Source organism: Scomber scombrus, chromosome 5 (assembly GCF_963691925.1).
Source record: "Scomber scombrus chromosome 5, fScoSco1.1, whole genome shotgun sequence".
Taxonomy (NCBI): Eukaryota; Metazoa; Chordata; class Actinopteri; order Scombriformes; family Scombridae; genus Scomber; species Scomber scombrus.
The window spans coordinates 3,398,813-3,420,173 of record NC_084974.1 but is presented as its reverse complement, the minus strand read 5'-3'; the positions used below and the strand labels follow the sequence as shown (position 1 = coordinate 3,420,173).

General features: G+C 39.1%; 4 protein-coding genes across 8 annotated transcripts in view; 2 read left to right on the top strand and 2 right to left on the bottom strand.

Moving 5' to 3' along the window:
• Positions 1-811, bottom strand: part of LOC133980442 (alpha-2-macroglobulin-like) — a 28,694-nt gene extending 27,883 nt beyond the window's left edge. Inside the window, exon 1 of the mRNA XM_062419163.1 lies at positions 659-811. Within this exon, the coding sequence (XP_062275147.1) occupies positions 659-744 (86 nt within the window). The 5' untranslated portion in view covers positions 745-811. The remainder of the gene's footprint in view (positions 1-658) is intronic.
• A 1,844-nt stretch (positions 812-2,655) lies between these two features.
• On the top strand, positions 2,656-5,333 carry lyrm9 (LYR motif containing 9). Its single transcript, XM_062419518.1, has 4 exons — positions 2,656-2,719; positions 3,829-3,951; positions 4,876-4,968; positions 5,052-5,333. The coding sequence occupies exons 2-4, from the start codon at positions 3,838-3,840 to the stop codon at positions 5,067-5,069; spliced, it is 225 nt and encodes a 74-aa protein (XP_062275502.1). The 5' UTR covers positions 2,656-2,719; positions 3,829-3,837; the 3' UTR covers positions 5,070-5,333.
• Positions 5,334-6,278: 945 nt separating this feature from the next.
• On the bottom strand, positions 6,279-8,989 carry ift20 (intraflagellar transport 20 homolog (Chlamydomonas)). Of its 2 annotated transcripts, XM_062419246.1 has the most exons (5): positions 8,921-8,989; positions 8,053-8,190; positions 7,876-7,961; positions 7,586-7,689; positions 6,279-7,117 (listed from the first exon to the last, which is right to left on the bottom strand). In XM_062419246.1, the coding sequence occupies exons 2-5, from the start codon at positions 8,177-8,179 to the stop codon at positions 7,036-7,038; spliced, it is 399 nt and encodes a 132-aa protein (XP_062275230.1). In that variant the 5' UTR covers positions 8,180-8,190; positions 8,921-8,989; the 3' UTR covers positions 6,279-7,035. The 2 variants fall into 2 exon arrangements, with proteins under 2 accessions (XP_062275230.1, XP_062275231.1); XM_062419247.1 differs by lacking the exon at positions 7,586-7,689.
• A 446-nt stretch (positions 8,990-9,435) lies between these two features.
• Positions 9,436-20,422, top strand: tnfaip1 (tumor necrosis factor, alpha-induced protein 1 (endothelial)). Of its 4 annotated transcripts, none has more exons than XM_062419183.1 (8): positions 9,436-9,573; positions 10,610-10,671; positions 10,782-11,179; positions 11,564-11,733; positions 15,236-15,319; positions 15,712-15,764; positions 15,952-16,147; positions 19,648-20,422. In XM_062419183.1, exons 3-8 carry the CDS (start codon positions 10,933-10,935, stop codon positions 19,876-19,878), a joined length of 981 nt encoding a protein of 326 aa, XP_062275167.1. In that variant the 5' UTR covers positions 9,436-9,573; positions 10,610-10,671; positions 10,782-10,932; the 3' UTR covers positions 19,879-20,422. The 4 variants fall into 4 exon arrangements, with proteins under 4 accessions (XP_062275167.1, XP_062275165.1, XP_062275164.1 ...); XM_062419181.1 differs by having other exon boundaries at positions 9,436-9,577; XM_062419180.1 differs by having other exon boundaries at positions 9,436-9,586.
• Positions 20,423-21,361: the final 939 nt, after the last annotated feature.

Sequence of the window (21,361 nt, the reverse complement as noted above, 5' to 3'; positions counted from 1 at the left end):
GTCCAGACCACAACTATTAAGACAAAGACAGTGGTGAACGATATTGTTGGATCACTTTCAGAGTGATTTGATGAATGATAGAAACACTGACAGCCAATCAAAATCCTTCCACTAAACCATAAATCTGCATCCAGCCTGACATTTACAGTGCAACTTCAAAACCTGCAAATATCATTTTCATTTTGGACACTGAGTGATGACTAATTGACTTATTTATATTCATTTATTTTATTGTGGCTTTGCTCCTCTCTTATCACAGACTAAAGCGCTGTAAATTGGAGCAGAATGACACCCACAGGTTAGCAAATCTTTTAGACTTCAGATCTGTGCTCATACTGTGTGTTACTGCAACAGCAGTGTACTTTTACACATCAGGCTTCAACAATTGCTGCTGTCAGTCAGCTCAGTTTGGTCTATAAATACAGAAACATCACAGCAACTAGTGTCTGGAATACTTCTTAATGTTACTGTGACGAGTATTGTGATAGTTTTATGGGAGAAAGACATCATAACGGTTATTTGCTACACCCCCTACTAGATACCTTACTTAAACTCAGACCCATGCGAGGAAAAAAGCAGCAAATGGCAATAATCTGGTCTGCATCAAGAACATATTACATAATGTTAAATGTTTTGCAGGCTGTGAAGGTAAACTTACGGTTCCGCCACCACTTGACCCACAAACATCCAGCTCAGAAAGACAAACAGTGTCCATGTCCACAACTGAATCCCAGAAAGACCCATTTCTGACTGTGCTGAGCCCAAAAGTCAACATTTATGAAACAGGCTCTGCTACATAACCCCACCCCGTCACCCACACACACGTATGCATGCGCGCACACACACACACACACATTTCCACATATATGCAAACACAAACCCACACACTGACAGTAAGTGACTGAGATAAAAACATCAAACAATATGAGAAATATACAATATAACAGGAAAATAACCTAGTTTTTGATCCCACACAACCAGGGAAACGTTCATCAAATCAATCACACATTACAATCATCAGGCTTTATTCTACATGTTCCCCTAAACATGTTCCCTTATAGTTGGAGTGCCATTATGTTGGTGCTGCATTGTTTTTCATTCTCTTTTAAACTCTAGATGCAATTTTCATGTTGGTGTTTTTTGTTTTTTTAAGGCTTTAGTTCTGTAAGACATGATGAAAACCAGGACACCCAGGTGGCCTGGTGGTTAGTGCACCCACATCGAACCACAGTGTCAATACACCTTGGTTGCATGTTGTTCTCCCTCATGCTTGCCATAAAAAAAGCTCCACATAAGACACAGTATGTGGTGTCAGCACAGGAGCGAGCATTCCTCTACATTTTTCTCTGACCTCAACTCTTGTGAAGAATCAATACAACTTTCTTTTCAACCACTGACATGTTTTGTGATGTAAATGTCCTCCACCTTCATCACCTCCCTTGCCTTGCTCGTGCTGAAAATAATAGTTAATGGAGTGAAAATGACCTTATCAAAAGCAGCATAGTTATCTAAAGAAGGGCAATTTACAAGTTAAAGGTGAAATAAATGACATGTATTTTTATAATCCTTCAATATTTATTTTATTTTGTTGTTTTCCAGTCTCATTATTTTCTTGTGAAACAAGTTAATATTTTGTGTTTATCTATGCAAGGCTCCTTTTATTTGTTGTAATTAAGTATCCTCCTGTGGCCAGTGGTGATAAATATAACGATTGAGCGTCAGTTTGTCCCTGTTGCCCTTGACAACCGCAGATGTGGTATGTACTGAAACAGCTCCGTGATTTAACCAGATAATAATCTAAGGTATGAACCTGCCTTTATAGAAGTTTAACTATATGTTATGTTATTTGAGTTGTTCTGTCACGTCTTTTTGATCATCAGGCAAGGAGCTGCACAGATGATTGTCGCCACCGGCCACATTGATTTGTTTTATTTCAACAGTCTCTTCAATCTGCTGAGGTTGAGCCAAATAGACGGGGGTTACATAAGGATATAGTTGACTTATGGACCTGATGGTGGAACACATTTGACCCATTTTACACACTGTTGGGTGTCTATAAAATGTATTGTGCATTTTATAAGGTAGGTTAATAATAATTTTGGTATGTAAACTATTAATCTGCATAATAAATAGTAGTGTATTAATAATCTGAACTGTGGTGGAGTAGAAGCTTAATAGAAGTATAACATTTCAATTCTCAAGCAGAGGCAATTTAAAATAGTACTTGATTAAATGTACTCTTCCACTTGTGACATGCACTACTACCATAGACTGTACATAAGAAAAAAGACCTCTACTGGGCCTGTGTTTTAGGTTTTCAGACAAGCAGCAGAGGGCGACAGCGTGTCAGTGTAATATACATGATGACCACAATTATACACCAGAATAAGATCTCAGTGTATAACATCCCGTACAGTGGGACAAATTATATTTCCTAGGATGGCAAAGTCACGACCAGCCCTACTCTGCCTCTGATTGGCTAGTACTTATCACCTTCGTTGGTTGGGTTGGGTAGGTATAGACACGAGAAGTGAGATTGGTTAGAGTTAGAGTTAAAAAATTCAGGGTAAGCCAATCAGAGGCAGAGGTGGGCGGGTCATGACATCGCCGTACTATGAACAAAATTTTGCGTACACGAGTAGTTTCATAAAGTGACTGGAATCATGTGTTGAGGATACTGGGTAACTGCTGACAAACTTCACCACATTTCACAGCCACAGTAAGATCAACCGTATCATTGGTTTAATGTTGATAATGTAGCCACTGTGTTGTAGAAGCGACAGCTCCGAGCTAACCTTACATTAAACCTCCTCCTGACCAGCTCAGTGTAGCTAGCCATTAAAGCTAATAGCTGAGGTCAGGAAACACCACAACACATGAAGTCTATCAGAATAATGACGCATTTTAAATAGTAGGGCTTAGTAGCACTTCAACTCTGTGGTATGGAGGTTACTATAACATAAGACATTCATGATATTTTTTTATAACACACACACAAAGTTAATGTTAGAAATGTAATATCACGATATAACATAATATACTGTGACTCTGCTGTACAGTGCTAAAAACGTACTTCTTGAGTTAACGATATTATTAAAACCGTGCCTCCCAGACACATGTAAGGATGTATATTCTATCACAGACCTTTACTTTAATGAGCTGTTACATGCAGATTGGTGTTCGAGTTAAATGTTGGCATTACAGAGGCTGAAATCCTGGGAAGGATGTTTATTATTGAAAAACAGTGAATACACATTCTTTCATGTGATTTTTTATACTCGTAAGTCGTAAGTAACTATCACGTGATGACATGATATTTGTGAGTCATTCATTTAATAATGTATGTAACACAAGCAAAGAAAAACAAATTGGAGATACATAACCAGCCAGATCTAAACAACATTACATAACCTTGGTAACATTCTCTTTACATTTCCTCTCTGCAGAAAAATATCTGAGGCTGCTGATTATTCCTACAGTGCCTTGCTGGTTTTGAATGCTTCACATACCTGCACTGTTCTCTTCAATAGTACATTTTAAATAGATTTTCTGGCCACTTGCGGGAAGCCGGACACAGCCTTTAAATATTGACCATATAAAGTTGAAGGCTTTTGTACATTTCCAGAAGATGTAGGACAATAGGATTATCTTGACACTCTGTAAAGCTGATAAAAGCACTGTCAATTATACTTCAGTGCTTCATTGGTCCTATGCTTTGTATGTGAATGTAAGCACTACTTCTATTTAAAGTCATGTTTGTATGGTTTGAAAAAAGATTCACTGTCAGTAACCTGAGTGAATATTTAATTTCTGTTTTCACCAACAGAGAAGGAAGGAATGCCGCCTGAGTTGATCCTAACACCAGTGCAGCTCTATCGACATCTCCTCAGATGTTGCAGACAGTTACCAACGGCAGCAATGCAGAAGCACTACCGGCACGCAATTAGACAGGTGAGGTCTGCATATGCACCCATCTAACTTAAAGACATTGGACATTGTCTTATATATAATCTTTATCCAAACCATAAAACAAGAGAATGAACTGCTAATGTTATTGTAAAGTGACAGTTTCTTAGCTGCTTTTAAAAGTGAGAGTAGCAGTCTCATCTGCACAACAGTATACCCTATGTGTCAAATCTGCAGTTCTCTGCATTTATGATTTAATTCCAGGTCTCGTGTTTTATTCCAACATGAGAAGATATGCATGTTTTAGACATTCAGGTCCTCTACTATTGTCCCTGAGCCAGACACTGACCTTACTCTACTCACTGCAAGTCATTGCTGAGATCTAAGAACAAGGCTTTAATGAGTCTAATAGGGCATCACAAGCAGTCAATCACACAATAAACCAAGTAAACCAACAGTATCTGGCCTTTTGAAACCACTATTTGGAGGTCAAACTAAAAGTTAGCACAGTCACAGTAACAGCTGTGGTGTTAAGTAACAAAAAACATGGAAAAACATAGAAAAAATACATGTTATAATAATTCTAATTTAACCCTCACAGTGATTATCAGATGATCAAATTGAATGGGAAAACATATCATGCAGTACCACTCATTCACCAGTAGATGGTGGTCTAACTGTCTGCTGTCTTCACTGGGACATTCACCAGAATATAGTCACTGTCTCTCATATATTTCCACATTTTTAACTTTCTTTGGACTTTTAGCCTTTGCTTTTACTCCAGTACTGTATGTAAGACCAAATGATTAATCATGTACCACTTATGCAGTATATAGTATGATCATTACACCTGTAAAATGTGCTTTTCCTAAATAGGAGAGCAGCTGCAGCATTTGCCAGGTGCTAACCTATTATGAGCATAAAAATATCAACACCATATTGACCTGATGCTTTTTTGCTTTTTTCCAGAGTTACACCAGTCATGCAGATGAAGGGGACCCAGAGAGGATCCAAATGATTATCCAAAGAGCTATTTCAGATTCTAACTGGATTCTTGATAAAGTAGGGATTAAGGCTCATTTGAATTTCATGATGATATGAAGTAGATTCCCTCTGCAATATTTAATTCTCTTTTTAATTTACAGTATACCAAGAAGAAGTGAGCTCTATAAACCACAAAGGTGGCCACCACTCCTGCATTCTGCACAAGTCCTGGTTGTAGAAGCGCAGTTTGGATGTCTGACTGTTGAGTGTTATTTGCTGTCATTGTCTCACTAGTCGGGTTACTACTATACACTGTAAGATCACTTCTAAATAAAGTATAATGTTATTTTTTATAAAGTGTTTAATGTTAAAACGTGTTCATTCTGTTCAGACTGAAATAAGATGACTGTGCACTGTATTCTTTTTTCATTAAATAAATTCTCATTAACTACAGCTGTGTTGTCTTGTTTACAGTGTATACTGTTCTTAGAGCAACAGTCACACTTAAGACATGAACAGATACTCATGCCCACAGTCATCAACATTCAGTTTTGAAATTAGCACATTTATAAGTAACAAATAACAAAGGGTGCAAAGGGTCAGAGCTGTTACATCAGTTTGCTGTTACCAAAAAATAAGCCTCATGCTGTTCTTCAGCTTTGAACATTTCAGACACCTAAAACAATATTATTAAAGGGGAACAACACCCAAGTGTACATGTCAAAGTTAATTCAGAGGAATGTGAACAGTGGTTTACATTATGGGAAATGCTGATCTTTTATATAAATCAGATACAGACTGTATTTTAACGTGATGGGTGAGGTTATTGATTTAGGTACAGAGAAAGGAAAATTGGAGCCAGTATTGCACTCATACGTAATATTGTCAGACTCATGATGGAGTTTTTCCCCCCATAAAGGATCAAAATTGATGCAGCAGAACCAGAGATGTTGTCTTTTTCTATTCCACACATTCTGAACCAAATCATTCATTGTGCCAAGTCAGCTGTGTTATGCTAGTTGCATCTAATGGAGCCTGAAGCTGTTATGAAGAGTGGGCTACAGAAGTCTGGTAACCTCACTTTAGACTCCACACCTCCAAATTGTTTCCATTTTCAAAGTGGCATCACCTGAGTTCCTTCATCAGATTTCACACAGCTCCATCCTACTTTTTCACACATACAGTAGCGCTCCCCAAAACCTGGAAAAATACAGTGAAATGTAAAATCAGTGGAGCTTTCCTTCTAACTCAAAAGTTATTGGCCTTGACTCTGTAAAACCTTAACACTGACACTTGGCATGACAATTGGTTTTGGGTCCATGATTTGCTTTAAGTGGTAATACCTATGTGTGCTTTAAAACACTGAGCATCCACAAAATAAATTGATATCAAGGAATCTTTATTAAAACAACACATAATAGCACAATGTTAGAATTTGCTCCCCTGCCTCTCCAGCATGTCGACAGCAAAAATGACACATTTTATTGTGCAATATACAGTATTTATTCAAGTATAACCATTTGTCATCTAAATTAATGCATGAGACAATGATACATATAACAGAGATAAAGAACGTGTATCTGAAAAAGAAGGGAATGTATTTCTTATGTACTGTTCCCACAGAGTGGTTGTACCAAAAAAACACAAAAACTTACAGATGTGGAAATTAAGTCATTTTTCTATTTTCAAAACCAAAACTTATTTACATATGCATGCAACATGCAGTTTATTAACTGATACGGAAATTAATAAAACTAGATATACAGAGTAATTTTTCAGTATAAATAGTATAAATAATGTTCTTTCATATATAAATAGCTCTCTCTTCCTTCTATGTTGGTCTGAGATCTTGATGTGAGACATTTGGTGTGAGCTGAACTTCCCAAACATATTCAAGCTTACAACACTGTAAATCTTAAACGCTGCTGTCCAGAGGCAGAGCTAGCTGTTGCTTCACACTCCAAGCATTAAGAGATGGTTGTCCAATGAAACAGGAGGTGTAAAGCTGTCTTAGGATGGAGTTGGAGCTTTGGGTTTGCAGCAGAGTAATTCTCTGAAGTGGACATCACTCAGAGAAAACAGGACAGGCACTCTGGAAATGTGGCCGCAGAAGTCACATGTGTTCTGCTCGTCCAGGTCACATCCTTATTTCTGCAGGATGAACTGGTCGATGAACTCGTTCTGCTCCGACTCCACTTTAGACAAGGCTTCATACTCAATACGATACCTGGAACAAACATACATATATTTTCATCACCAGTTTTTCTGCTGATTATTTCCTCGATTAATAAATTCACCATTTTGTCTAAAAAGTGTCTGATAATATTGACAAATGACTGTTACAATTTCTCAGAGCCTAAGCTGTCACCTGTAAATTGCTTATTTTATCTGATCATAAAAATGTAAGGAACCGTTTAACGGAGACTACGCACACCTCTATATTGTGACTGCTAAAAGCTTCTAATCAGACAGTGACAGGTGGTGTGGCAGATGCTGTTGCCCTTGCTATTAACAGTGAGTGGCTCTTAGGTGACCTAGTAACAGGTACATTTTAGACAGGACAACATAAATAAGTTGAGCCACTGCCTCTTAGGCAAAACTTTATTTCACTTATTTACAGCTTACAAATATTGGAACAGAAAATACAATTAAATGCTACTAATATTCAGGCTGACTCAGTGTATCCACTGTTTACCTCTCAAGTTGCATCTTCTTTTCTGCAATGAGAGCCTGAAGCTGCTGCTGTTGGGCCTCTCTTTGCTTTGCCACCGATTTCAGCAAGTTTCTCGCTCCAATGGCCTAAAGGAGAAGAACACATGATGGTAGCAAATAAAGCCATGCTCTCATGACCAAACAGAAGCAAATACTGTACAGTCTCTTGTACCTGAAACAACTAAAGCAAGCTCAACAACAGTTTTGGTATATAAGGTCATAAAACTCTACTAGAAACTGCTACTGAACAGCAGCTTCAAATGTCAAGCTTACCTTCATTTTTTCTGTCTCTGCTTCTTTTGCCAGCTCATCGACCAGCTCGATAAGACCTCCAACTATCTTCTGAAACTGTCCAATTTCTGTAAAAAGACAGCACATTATGACCTGTTGATGGCAGAGGGGGGGAAATGATCATGTTGAAATGCATGTGACAAAATATTCAGTGCTTACTGTCGACAAACTCCTTGCACTCCTCCTTGAGCTCTGAGGTCTTCTGGCTGACATCAGGCTCCAGTACCCGTAGCTTGTTGAGTTCATCAAAATAGAAGCCCGCCTCTGCTAATGGGTCTTTAGCCATGGCCACAGGGCCTGCAGCAAAGAAGGAGAATAAATAAGAACAACACAATTACCACAAATAAAATATAGCTTTGTAGACTATCCAGTACACAGAACTCTTTTATAACATACTGTATGTTCCAGTTCTGCAGTAAGTAATGTCCTAAGATAACTTCACACTGAAGTCAACAGCTTTATAACTTGATAACTTATCTCATGCTGACAAGTGGTTTGCTGACAGTGCTATCAATGTTACACGTACCATGTTTGCTGATGTAAAATAAACATTTCACTGAACTATGACCTTCAATGAGAGACCACCATATGGCAAGACGAGTCACTGCCTTGTTTTGCATTTTAACTTTATTCATCAAAGTGTTATCTTAGATAGCTACATAGCAACATAGATATAGCTAACGTCGAGTTACTTCAAATGAGACTTACCTATATGGTTCTGGTGGATGTAGCACACTCTGTTTAATGAGTGCTATGACTTTAAGTTAACTTCACAAAATGAATGTTACTGTAAGTCTCCAAATCTCTGCTTATGACTCTAACGGTGTTAATGTTAGCTATATTGCTAAAAATGTGTTAAATGAACACAGCTAACTTGCTAGCTAAACCTCGCTAACATTAGCCTGCTCACAAAAGCCAATAGGACAACGAATTAAAACATGATGCTCCCTAAGTGTAATTCAATTGCTAAGACAGCTATATGTAGCTACTGCTAGCGACGTTCATGACAGAAAACTCCATATATTACCTGTTTAAGTAGCTATCGATGCTAAAGCGGCTCCGTGTTGTGACTATGTGGCAGAGCCCAAAGCTCCTCCTCCGCTGCCAGGGAAACCAAACAGTGTGTGTGAGCGTCCGTGTGTGCGCGTGTGTGTGTGTGTGTGTGCGCGCACGTGTGTGGTTTCTGTCATAGGCTACTTTAGGGGACAAATTCCAACTTCACAAGATGTTCCACATTAATGCATCACTTTATTCCAGATTTTCCCCCTTTAAATAGGCTATTTAATTTTCAATAACAGTTTATTCTTATGTATTTATTATATTTTTTATTTATTCTAAATTGCTACTGCAAATATTATAACTTTATTCGCGTAATACTAAATCTCATCATGCTTTTTCCTCTCAGTGTGGCCCTAATACTAATATTGATAACATTGCTCATAAAAACTAGAAAAGCTTGCAGTGCGTGTTGCTGCCAGAGGGGGCAACATTACGCTTCGCAACATACAGTCAGTAGTAAATTCACTAGAAGAAGAAGGGGGTGGAAGGGTAGTTCAACTTTTCACACTGTTTTAAAAAACTCTAATATTGATACTGTTGTGGATGTCTGTCTCACGGCGCTATAGGAAACGCTAACTAGCTGTGCGGTTATTTGACTACCCAAAGAGACAACACGAAGAGGTCGGTGAGTAAAGTGCTTAAACTGATTCCGCATTAACTTACGCATTCTCTACTTGATCAAGCCGAAGCACGATTACAGTACGCACTCCATTGAAAAATTTGGCAATTTAATGTGACTTTGGTTCAGTTCAGTACATCATACACATCTCGAGAACTTAAAGCATTTCCCGTAAGTTGTTTTTATGTTCTAACCAACGCTAATTCGGGAGTGTTGAAAACAAAAACTAAGCCATATTTCAATACATATTCAACTTTCATGACTGATGCTGCTTCGAAGTTTGTCCACCCACTTTAACATTAGCCAACATTAGCAAAACACACCCATGTTGAGGGAGTTTGTGACATAATGCTAGTTTGACGGAAACCAAATTAGCATGAACTTACAAACATTGTATGGCATTAAATCATTGGTGGGTAGTCAGTTAGTATCGGCGAGACGAATTGGCCAAAAGGGCACAACTATTCAATCAGCAACAAAAGTATCGTTAAACAATGTTGGGCTTTTGTCGACAAAGAAGAAAGTGTTTAAAACGCTACATTTTTAAAGGGAGTTCAGTCTAACATCTCTGTAACGGACACCGGAGCTAACCTTCAGCTCGCTTTTATTTGAACGACTTAACAATAAGTTAACAAGCCTTTTAGCGGTTAATTTAGCTACTGTTTAACTTGCCAGAGTTTGTGTCTTTACACTTCGGCACAAATTTGGCGTGTAATTTAACACAAGCTAACAAAATATCAGAGAACTTGCTAACTTAGCTGGCAGAGATTTGAAGCTACGGACCTGAGCATTGACTTGCTAGCACCGCTGTACTTAGATAATGCTGTATACGCAAGTCAGGTTTTTAGCTTTATTCATAAAGTTGTACCATACATACAGTAACAGTTTTAGGTTTGGTGAATTAGCTCTACTTTTCAGGAGAAGTACTGGTAGAGATATCTAAAACAGTGCTACTTTAGTTAATTTAAAGACAGGTGAGCTGTAAATATTGTTAATCTGTCCATTTTATTCACTGAAATGTCCCTTTTATTCTTGTAGTTTCCTGCCCAGCAACGTTCCATTTATTGGGAAGGGGAGCCAGAGGAAAAGAAAACAGTGGGGTAGGTGGTTTCCACTCTGTATTGTGATACATGCCCTTGTCCACTGGGGGCCCTGCTTTACCTTTTAACCAGTACTTATTAACATAAATCTTCTTTGTGTACCTCCACAGGGAAAAACTGCAGCATCAGGTCAGGGCTCTGTGTTTCGTCAGGAATGAGCTGGAGCAGTGAGAGGTTGTGGCGGCCTCATCAGTAGCTGTCACCACGGCGGGGGACCTTCGGACCTCCGTCTGCAGGGTGGTCATCTACCTCCAGAAGGACATGTCAGGGGACAGCTGCCTGCCCCAGCATCACACCCAGTCTGGCTCCACTTCCCCAGCCCCTCATCTGGCCTGTCCCAAGACAAAGACCTGCAGTTATCAAGGAGCAGTGGGCCTGGGTAACAAGTATGTCCGGCTCAATGTTGGTGGGACCCTGTTTTACACCACACTGCAAGTGCTGACCAGGCAGAACTCCATGCTGAAAGCAATGTTCAGTGGGAAAAAAGAAGTGTTCACTGATAAAGACGGTATGCTATCTCTGAAAATAAATCAAAATCCATATTATGACGTTCTCTCCATATAATACTATACATCATCAACTATTGTATCGCCAGGTTAATGTTCTATTTAACATGACGTAAGAGGCACAGGTGTGTTGTGACTGATTATCTGTATATTTGTGACTTTACTGACACATTTATGGCATATTTGCATCACAATATTACATGACATCACTGCACTTGCAATTATTTAAAGTCCAAATAACCTCACCTGATGCTCATCATGACCATGACTGGACAAGTGAAGAATGGATGAGATGATTGAACTGAAATAATACCAGAAAATGCATTACATAATTACAACATTGTTCCCTGTTCGCATTCTTAACTGGCATTTTCGTTTTCGCTCAGGTTGGATCTTGATAGACCGCAATGGGAAACACTTTGGCAGCGTCCTGTGCTACCTGCGTGATGGCACAGTCACCTTACCCACAGGCCGCCAGGCTATCCTGGAGCTGCAGGCTGAGGCAAAGTACTACCTCATCCAGGGCCTCGAGGAGCTTTGTCAAAACACCCTGCAGGTCAGTCTCATGCACACTGACTGATATTTATAATTTACTTTGACATTTTCGTTTTTGTTGTACATCATCACCAACTTGAGCTACATCTGGATCATGAGTGCCAGGTTAAAGTAGCAACAAATTGTACATTAGATGGAAAAGTACATATTCAGTGTAATTACAATAATAGAACAAACAATAAGTGATTTAAGTAATAGTTGGTCTCCGTGTCTGTGATTTTATCTTAAATCACAAGCATCCACTGATTCTTTTAGAAATTCAGGCTACAAGCTAGTGCAGTAGTGTGTTCATTTATCAAAATGAGTTTTGTGGGCTGCAAAGGTCAGTGACAAAGAACACTCCAAAACCAGAATGGACTTTGGTGCAGAATTTCAAAGGTGAGGTGAGGACAAAGCAAAACTTCACACGCTTGCAGCTGAGGTAGAGGTATCCAGTTTGGACCAAGTGTTATCGTGTTATAGGTTCTCATGATACAGCATATCCTCTCTGTATTGAACGCAGATGTAACCATCGATACCCTTGCATCTGTCCATTACCAGCTATTTCAATTTCAAATGTGGCCACCTTTTCAAAGTTTGTGTGGTTTCTCCTTCTGAACAGACGCAATTTTCGGCCCAATCTCTTCAAAGTCTTAATACTAATTACCACACTGTTTGTGCACCACAAGAGAAAGAATTTCCTTGTTATTAAAAATAGATTCTGAAGTACAATTCAAGGCATTTTGTAAAGGCAGCCATACACACTAACACCAGTAGTTTGATTTATTTCTAAAGTTTGACTTTAAACTTCCAAGTTTACTCTCAACATTATAGCTTTATTCTTGAAATGGTATTTCAACTTTACTCTTGACATTTAGATTTTATTCGCAATATTTCAACTTTATTCTTAAAATGCAAAATAAAAAAATCTTCCTCACTCTTCCTTTTTTATCTCTGGGCCTAATACTCAGTCATACTTTTTTAACCTCTGAGTGAGGGAGTGCTTTTTCTCGTCATCGTCAATGCCCTTACTAATAAGATTCTACAATGCCCCACACTTTTTAAACTATCGAGTGAACAGGACTGTAATATCTTAGTGTCGGGGGGCTTCTTTTCTATGCTGCTGCCAGAAGTCCCTAAATGGCCCCTTTCAATTAAAGAGTCCCAGGAACATAAATAAGACTGATTAAAAGTACCATTTGTGCATTTCTGTTTCTGTTTCCGCTGTATCTGAGGAACTGTTGTTTTGAGATATGCATGTGATAAGACTACAACACAGTCATCAAGGTTATTTTAATTTACTATTGTGCAATTGTTTGATATTTGAACGGACGTTTGGAAAGGAGATGCTGATTTGTTGAGTGTTTTCTGGTTATCTTTCTGTTTTACTACTGTATGTATGTGTCTGTTTGAAAAGTGTTTTTCACGCTGGGTCTTCCTCTCATTTACCTAGTTTCATATTTAATTTGTTCTCTTTTACACTGGTTAGGTTGTTGTTTCATACCTTTTGTTTAAACATCAATAAAATTACAAAATTCCATCCCAAGTCCTGATACACGTAACAAAAAGTGTTTTCCTCTAGTCTACGTATGTCTAGTTGGTGATGTTCACCATTGCAAACTTAATATTTGTAATGAGAAAAGTTTGGAATCAGGGACTATTTATTCCTGAACTCTTGCTCGAAAGCCAAAACTTGTTGAATTTCAGGTAAAATTGGTCCTGAAGTTATTCCCTAAACAGGTTTTTGGCAGTATGATATATAACATATTGTACTGTGAGACCTGTAGGGTTTTGTCTCACTGTTTGTAGAGATAGTCACTGGTTTTAATGAGGCCATTGGTGGCAGTATCAAAAAGCAGTGACTACAACTGCTTTCAGGCAGTATTGGATTTGCAACTAAAGTAAAGACATTCATGGTCCTGCCTAGAACTAGAACTTGTACACAGTAAAATTCCCCCCCCCCCCCCCCTGCTCTCTGTTTACTTCCATGGTGATGTATAAGAATTCCTTCAGCCTGCAGTTCATGTTTCTCAGTGCTTTACCTGAGTCTGTGTCTGCTGCGGTAGTAAGCACCATTCATCTCTACAACAGAGTCTCTCAGGTGCACAGATTGGATTTGCTGTGGACCACAGCGTGTATTTATACCTCTAGGCTGTGGCAGCGATACAGTTTGTGGCACCATCTGTGCAGAACAAGTGTCAGTGGGTGTGCATCACACTGGCAGATGTTCACAGGAACGTCTGCTGGGCTACCAAGCTTTACACATCCTTTGGTTGTGGGACGGATTGCAAGGCAGCACCATTGAATTTCTTAGCTCACTGTCATTCATTCATCATCATCAAGTCCAGCAGTTTATGAATGAAGAACGCTCAACCTGCCTCCTCTGAGGTTCATTACATCTCTTATAGTGTAGCAACAACTGTATGAAAACACCACTAATGCCTTCTACTATATTATTCATGTCATGTGCTGGATGAACAACATGAGTGCATGTTTAAGAAAAAGGGGAGTGATGTGTCAAATTAGTTTTTTGTTGTTTTAAAGGGAGCATTGCTGTGTCATAAGGCAGGATAAGTTTTACAAAGCTATCTTGTTTCCAAATCTAACTAACTGTGCTGGAACTAAGTATATAGAAGAGTGGTGGGAAATCTGTACCAAGGAGTGTAAAATGCACTTTACTCTGCCTCATTTCTTCAGCCTTGTTTCATCATGCATTTCAGCATTTGGCACATTGTAAGCCCACTTTACTAATGGAAAGACATTTTGTTAGAGTTCCAAACATGAATAATGGTTCAAATGTTTTTGTTTGTTTCTGCAAACAATATTTCTGTGAAATCTCAGTGTGGTTTCAAGAAAAAACAGTACAGAAACTTCTCTTCTAAAGGTCGTGGATTACTTATTGCTGGCAGCTGATGTTGGCCAATAATCCATTGTCGTTGTCCTGGATCTAAGCGCACTGTCACACATTCAGTGTCACATTCAACATTGCAGGAATCCTACTGTCAGCTCTGACAAACATGTTAATTCAGTGTTTTCTACAGCTGAGAAACATTTCAATGATTAGACTGTTTCTGTCTGCCAAAAATCTGGAAACTGTTACTTGCTGCTTCATAGCCAGTCAGACTATTTTAATTCGGTACCTTCTGGAGAAATGTCCCCCGCTTGTAAATCACCCCAAAACTCAACTGCCACCATTTTAACTGGCACAAAGAAATGTGATTGCATTTCATTGGTCCTAGCTTCCCCACACTGGCTACCTGACCCTTTTGAACTTATGACAAAATTCTACTGATTACATTTAAAGCCCAGAGAGGCCTCACTCTGAGTTACATTTCTGACATTTTGGTGCCTTATGTCCATCCTGCTTCCATTCTCATTGTTCCGAGGTCTGAACTTAGAGACTTGCACAAAGGTGACAGATCATTTGCAGCACCTGATGACTTCAGGGATGCTTTCTTCAGACTAAGTCATTTTAAAAAACTGATAGCCCTAACTCCCAGTGTATGTTGGCGTGTGATTGACAGGGCAATAAAGAGCAACCCCTGTGTGTGATACCTGTGGTCACCTCCAATAAAGAAGAAGAGAGGCTCATCCAGTCTTCTACCAAGGTAAATAGAGACCATGACTTCCTTCTTTATGACGCCTCATTTTTTTCAGTAGCATCTTCCTAAATTAGGTCCTAATGTTAGTTCTATGTTGTCAAATTGCTCTTGTGATGAGTCTTTACATGGGATTTTTTGTTGATTAATTAAAAGACAAAATGATTTTAGCTGTATTCTTTTAATCTCATTTAGCAGCTATTGAAGGAAGAGGATATCTTTTGCTTATTCTTTCACATCAATGCACTTAAATATTCAGAGAAACATTAATTTTCAGCTTTTTTGTCACAGTATTCCTGCCAAATGGATAAAGCCTACTTGAAGTTAATTCATACGTGGCATATTTAAATATTAAAGCAACAAAATCCACATATTTAATGCTTTTTTCCCTCCTCTGTTAGCCTGTGGTGAAGCTGGTGTACAACAGAAGCAATAACAAGTACTCCTACACCAGGTAAGACAGAAAGGTCCCTGGGCATCCATCATTAGAAAGTTAATTGATTTTTTCTTCTTCTTCAAAGCACTCTGCAAACGAGGCACTGATTGTGGGGAGTAATAACGTCTAATGAGCCACAGGCTGCAGAGTGGAGTAAATTATACAGCACAACCTCTCCAGATCAGTTTGCTCTTGTCTTTGACAGTAACTCCGACGACAACCTGTTGAAGAACATCGAACTGTTTGACAGGCTGTCTCTCAGCTTCAACGGCCGCGTCCTCTTCATCAAAGACGTGATCGGAGACGAGATCTGCTGCTGGTCTTTTTACGGTCAGGGGCGCAAGCTTGCAGAGGTCTGCTGCACCTCCATTGTCTACGCCACAGAGAAGAAGCAAACCAAGGTGAGGATGAGTGTAATCACAACTGCTGCTTTTGAAAAGGAGGAGAGGGTGTTTAATACATGGTTCATAGTACTAAAGCCAGGCTTATAGTACTGCATCAACTCAACGCTGTAGCCCCGCAGAGCCCTCTGTGTTTCTGTGCCCCCCCTGCAGAGCTCTACACTGTTGCCTGATGTTCCCACTCCAAAAAACTGTACTGTGCATCGAGGTGACGCAGACTGCAAGGGCTGTGATTGGTCTGCACAACATAATTTCCGGCATTTTGGCTTTTCCGGTTTCCCCCTTCTACCATACTGCTATTTTTAAAGTGTTGGAGTTTCTTCATTTTGGAGCGAAAAGAAAACATTGACCAAGTAGCAGAGCACTTGATTGAGGAGGTGCTGAGTATGAGCACTTGTACAAGGTAAACAAACAATCAACGACTTTCACCCCCTAGCGTTTTGGCGATGAATTGCACAGCGTCATTCAACCCCGATGCAGAAAGGTTCACAACGGCATCGAGGCAACAGCATACCTCCGGCCTTGAGTTGACACAGTACTATAAACCTGGCTTAAAACCAGTTTCTATGCAGCTTAAAGCTAACATCTGTGTAGTTGTATCATTGGCTGTATGGAACAGATAAATGGTTCATAGGGTAATGCACAAGATTGACGCAAGGTGAAAATTGGCGTTGCTTTTCGTCTTACCACACTTTAGGTTTTGTTAACCTTCACACAATCAACTCTGCAGCCATACTACTGTGTATAGCTTTATGCTGACATATACACTCACAAGTGGTAAACCTGGGAAACTTCTCTACAACTTCTCTTCCATCTTTATAATAAATCTCATATGACAAGCAAAAGCTGCATGGTGCAAGTACAAGGATCTGTCAAAAAAAGGGGGAACTGTAGGGGACCAAACACCTAGGGCCTGATTTACTAAGATCCCAAATAGTGGGTACTAAATTGCCTGCACAGTGCAATAGATTGCGCGTCTCGTTTGCGTGCGTTTAGCGGGTGATATACTAAGAATAACTGCGTAAATGAAAACAGGTGCAACGGGATGGAGACAGCAGTATTTAAATGAGGGTTTTTTGTCTTTATGGAGAGTTTGGACGAGCAGAAAGCTGCAAGCACAAAATGAAATGTGGTCAGGTTCTAGTGGAAGAGGTTTACAAATATATTGAGTTATAACAAAAAGAAATATTACCAGAAAAACCCACATATGGGAGAGTATTTGTGACTAAGTCAATGCTCTTAGTAAAACCAAAAATATTCCACTCAAATTATTAACACAGGTGGAAAAACTCCGTCCTGTGCGTATTCTGTCATTGTGCCTCCGTCTCTTCGTCTCCATAGTAACAGCAGGTTAATACCTGTCCTTCAACGGTATTATTTATAGATGCAGTTAGCGTCAGAAATAATACCTTCAGGTTTGGTAAATCACAATGCGCGTGCTAAATAACATATTAGCATTTTCTCCTCCCTGTATTTTGCGCACTGGGGTTGAAACGCCTCATATTACATATTCATTATGACAAACGTACTAAATGGACAGCGTGTACTATCCTGCATAGCTGTAAGACGCAAACCTCAGTGCGCTGCGTTAGTAGATCAGCTTGCATATTTTTTGCACACACATTTCAAATAGTTTACTCTAGCAGTCCAAAAGAACTTTGTGTGTTTGATCCGGCATCTTGGCCTTGTGCAGCGATTACCAGATCATTACTGACTGACAACGTGGATGTCTTTTCTTTATGTATTTTTGTACACTGGCAACACGGAGAGCATGTGAATCCCTTTTCAAACATGGAAAACATTGCTGGCCTCATCAATCTATTAGAGGGCTTTTTGTCATTCTGACATAGGTGGCTTTTACATTAATGGTGCTCACGGCTTTATTCAGACACAACAGGCAAGAGGAAACCTTATTGCTGCTGGAAAAACAGAAAAGTTAAAGATTCTCTCTACATGTTTTTTAGATGTATACAAATACTCTCTTCTGAATAATAGCTGGAAAAGGTTTTTCCAACATAAAATCTTTATTTACTTTGTAAAAATACTTAAAATTACATCTCTTTAAAGTTTCTTCATCATCTCACTTTGTGTAAGTTGAATACTGGTCCACAGTCTTCTCGTGTCGAACTCTGCTCATACATCATTCTGCACACTGAAGCTCAAAAACCCAACTGTAGGAACAAGAAGAAAAACACATTTTTGAGGGAAGGAAGAAGGTTTCTGTTCTGTCACTGAGGCTGCAACACTGATGGATTGTAAAACTTATTTAGCTGGTGAAGCCTTAATTAATGACCATCATGAAATGAGGCACGCTCTCATCCCTTTTCTTTCAACTGAGTCTGCCAGTAAATGTTCTCATTAATTTAATCATGTTTTAAGATAGAGAAATCAGCCGCCTACTTTACAGTCTGACAGTGAACAAGCACTGAATGACAAGATGTTAGGACTCTTTTTAAATAATTATTTGCAAATCAACTCATTTAGTGTTTCATTGTTTTTTCTTTTCTTTTATTTGCTTTGATCGTACGAGGTGGTGTTTAGGTGAGAAATTGTGTACATTGATCTTAAAGGGGACCCACTATGCTTTTCATTATTTTCAGTCATATATATATAATAAAGAGGTAAACATATGTAGAAGTAATCCCTGTGATCAAAAAGCACTGGCTTCACATTGCTCTGAACACATTTTTCCAACATTTTTTTACTACTTTCAGCCCAGTTTGCCCGTGACAGATTTGCAGTGCCCATTCAAAACGTGCCTGCTCTAGCCACTAATTTAATGAGCAACACGTTTCATGTCCTGTAAATTTTTCACAATAAAAGTCTACTGTCATTTAGTCATTTAAAAGCTTTTAATGTGAAACGTTAAAGCAGGAAATGTTGGGTTTTCATCTTAAAATGACTGTGATATGGCTAACTCTTGGCATGCTTCCGGAAAGCTGGCCAATCAGAACCCGGATCAGAGCCAGAGTGGGCTGGAGGGCCTTAAAAAGATAGGACAGACGTGTTAGAGACAGACCTGTTAGAGACAGAGGCTGAACTGAGGGGCTGAATAAAAGGCTATTATAAGCTAAATAAGGAGCTTTTTGAACTGTGAATCATGCAGAGCTTCTCTAGTGGAGTCCCAGAGTAAATGAGTAGGTATAAATGAGCATAATAGGTCCCCTGTAATCTGGGTTCGTGTTTAATTTCTCAGTGTATCTAATCTTGTGCGGCTAGTCTTAGTCTAACGACAATTATGATGGCTAAAGATAACCATCATGACTTCTACAGAAAAGTGTCTCTTATCCAAACATGAGCCATGTTAAATTTCCATCACGTTTACTTAACAAAAGCAGTTTTTGCTGTTCCACCAGCTATGTTTGCTGGCCAGAATGAATGAATAAAGTCTGAAGGGAACTATTTTGATCTGTAAATTGTCATGTGTACTCAATCCTTATTCACAATGAAAAGTTTTTTTTTTTTTTTTTTTAAATCATCTCTTTCTCTTTCTGCCTCAGGTGGAGTTTCCTGAAGCTCGCATCTACGAGGAGACTCTGAACACCTTGCTGTACGAGACGATGCCGCTGCCTGACAACTCCCTGCTGGAGGCCACCCGTCGAAGCTACTCCAACTGTGGCTCCCACAGCGAGGAGGAGGAGGGGCCCGGAGGAGCCGAGCTCCGGGAGCGCGTGCGTCGAATCAACGTCAAGAGGTACAGCACGTATGACGACCGGACACTGGGACACTGAGAGTGAAACCACAAACCTCCGGGCAGATTTCAGCTTTTCAGATTGATGATGAACATTTGAAGATGAAGTCTGCTGAGGCTCATACGTTTCTCTTTTGAATTTTTTTTATTTTTTATCATCTTACTTCCTCTACCACTATCTAAAAGAAGTCCAAATTGTGGCCTTGATGTATTTGCATCTGCATTTTTAATCTAGATAAATGTGGTGTTGTCTGCTCTGTCCATCATAATTTATGAATTATCATTATCAGAGGATTCAGAGCAACTCCTTTAATATCTGTAGGCTTTTTAGTAGTGGAGGAAAAATCACTAATATGCACTATTTCTTAGAAGAAATACTGTTACAATCATAGCACTTACACTCTGAATCAACAGCAGAGCATGTTTCATATTTATATAGTAGATTGTATTTTTCATATACACATTTAGAACAGCCTGTCGTTTGCCAAAGATGAATCTGTTTTTAGTTTTTCAAAAACTAGTGTGCCTCTAACCTGTTTTAAAACAGTTGACCATGATGCCTTTTTTCCAGTTGTGAAGATAAAAGTTATTATTCAACTATTGTTTGTCTTTTTTTTTTGCTTGTAGTTGGCAATAATTAATTAATTAATAAATCATTGGAAATTCCAGCTGGATTTACCTATCGGGAGAAAGAAAAGTAATTATGTAATATACAGTTAAATATTCTGTTTATCGTTGACTCCCTTCAAAGAACCGGTGATGCCAAAGAACTACAAAGTAGATAAAGACAAAACACAGAGTCAGCAGTCTGTATTTGTACAGAGAGACAAACAAAACAAACAACCCAAGCATTTTCACACCACTGTGAATCTACTCAAATGTCATGAATACAAATTAAGAATATGCTTTTCTTTGCTCTGGAACTGTCCAGCCTGTAGTCTTGTGGTTGAAGCAAGGGAAAGAAAAAAAGAAACTGCAGTGTGGGTGAAATCGCAGATTCACTATTGCCATCTGTGAGGTCAGTCAGCGCTCTTGACTGGCTGCAACACCAGTTCAACAGGACGGACAGCCGCTCAAGACGGTCGACGAGAGCCAACAGTGTGAGACGTGCTGCAACACACACACACACACACACACACACACACACACACACACACACACACACACACACACACACACACACACACACACACACACACACACACACACACACACACACACACACACACACAAACTGCAGGTGATGCTCAGCCACACATGCTCCATAGTATCACTGTGATGATAGGACAAAAACAAAGGATCTTTTTTTTTTTTATATATAAAAAAAAAAATCCGAGCTAAAGCAAAAACAATACAATATAAAGACAGCTCAACAATACAGTGTGACATTAAACAAAAGTGAAAAGTAAAGGAAAGTACTAATCACTGTGATCTTCAAGCTGCAACATTGGATATCACTCTTAGATTTTAAATGATGCTGTTCTTTGTTCAAGACTAAAGTTGTAATATAATTTACCAGATAC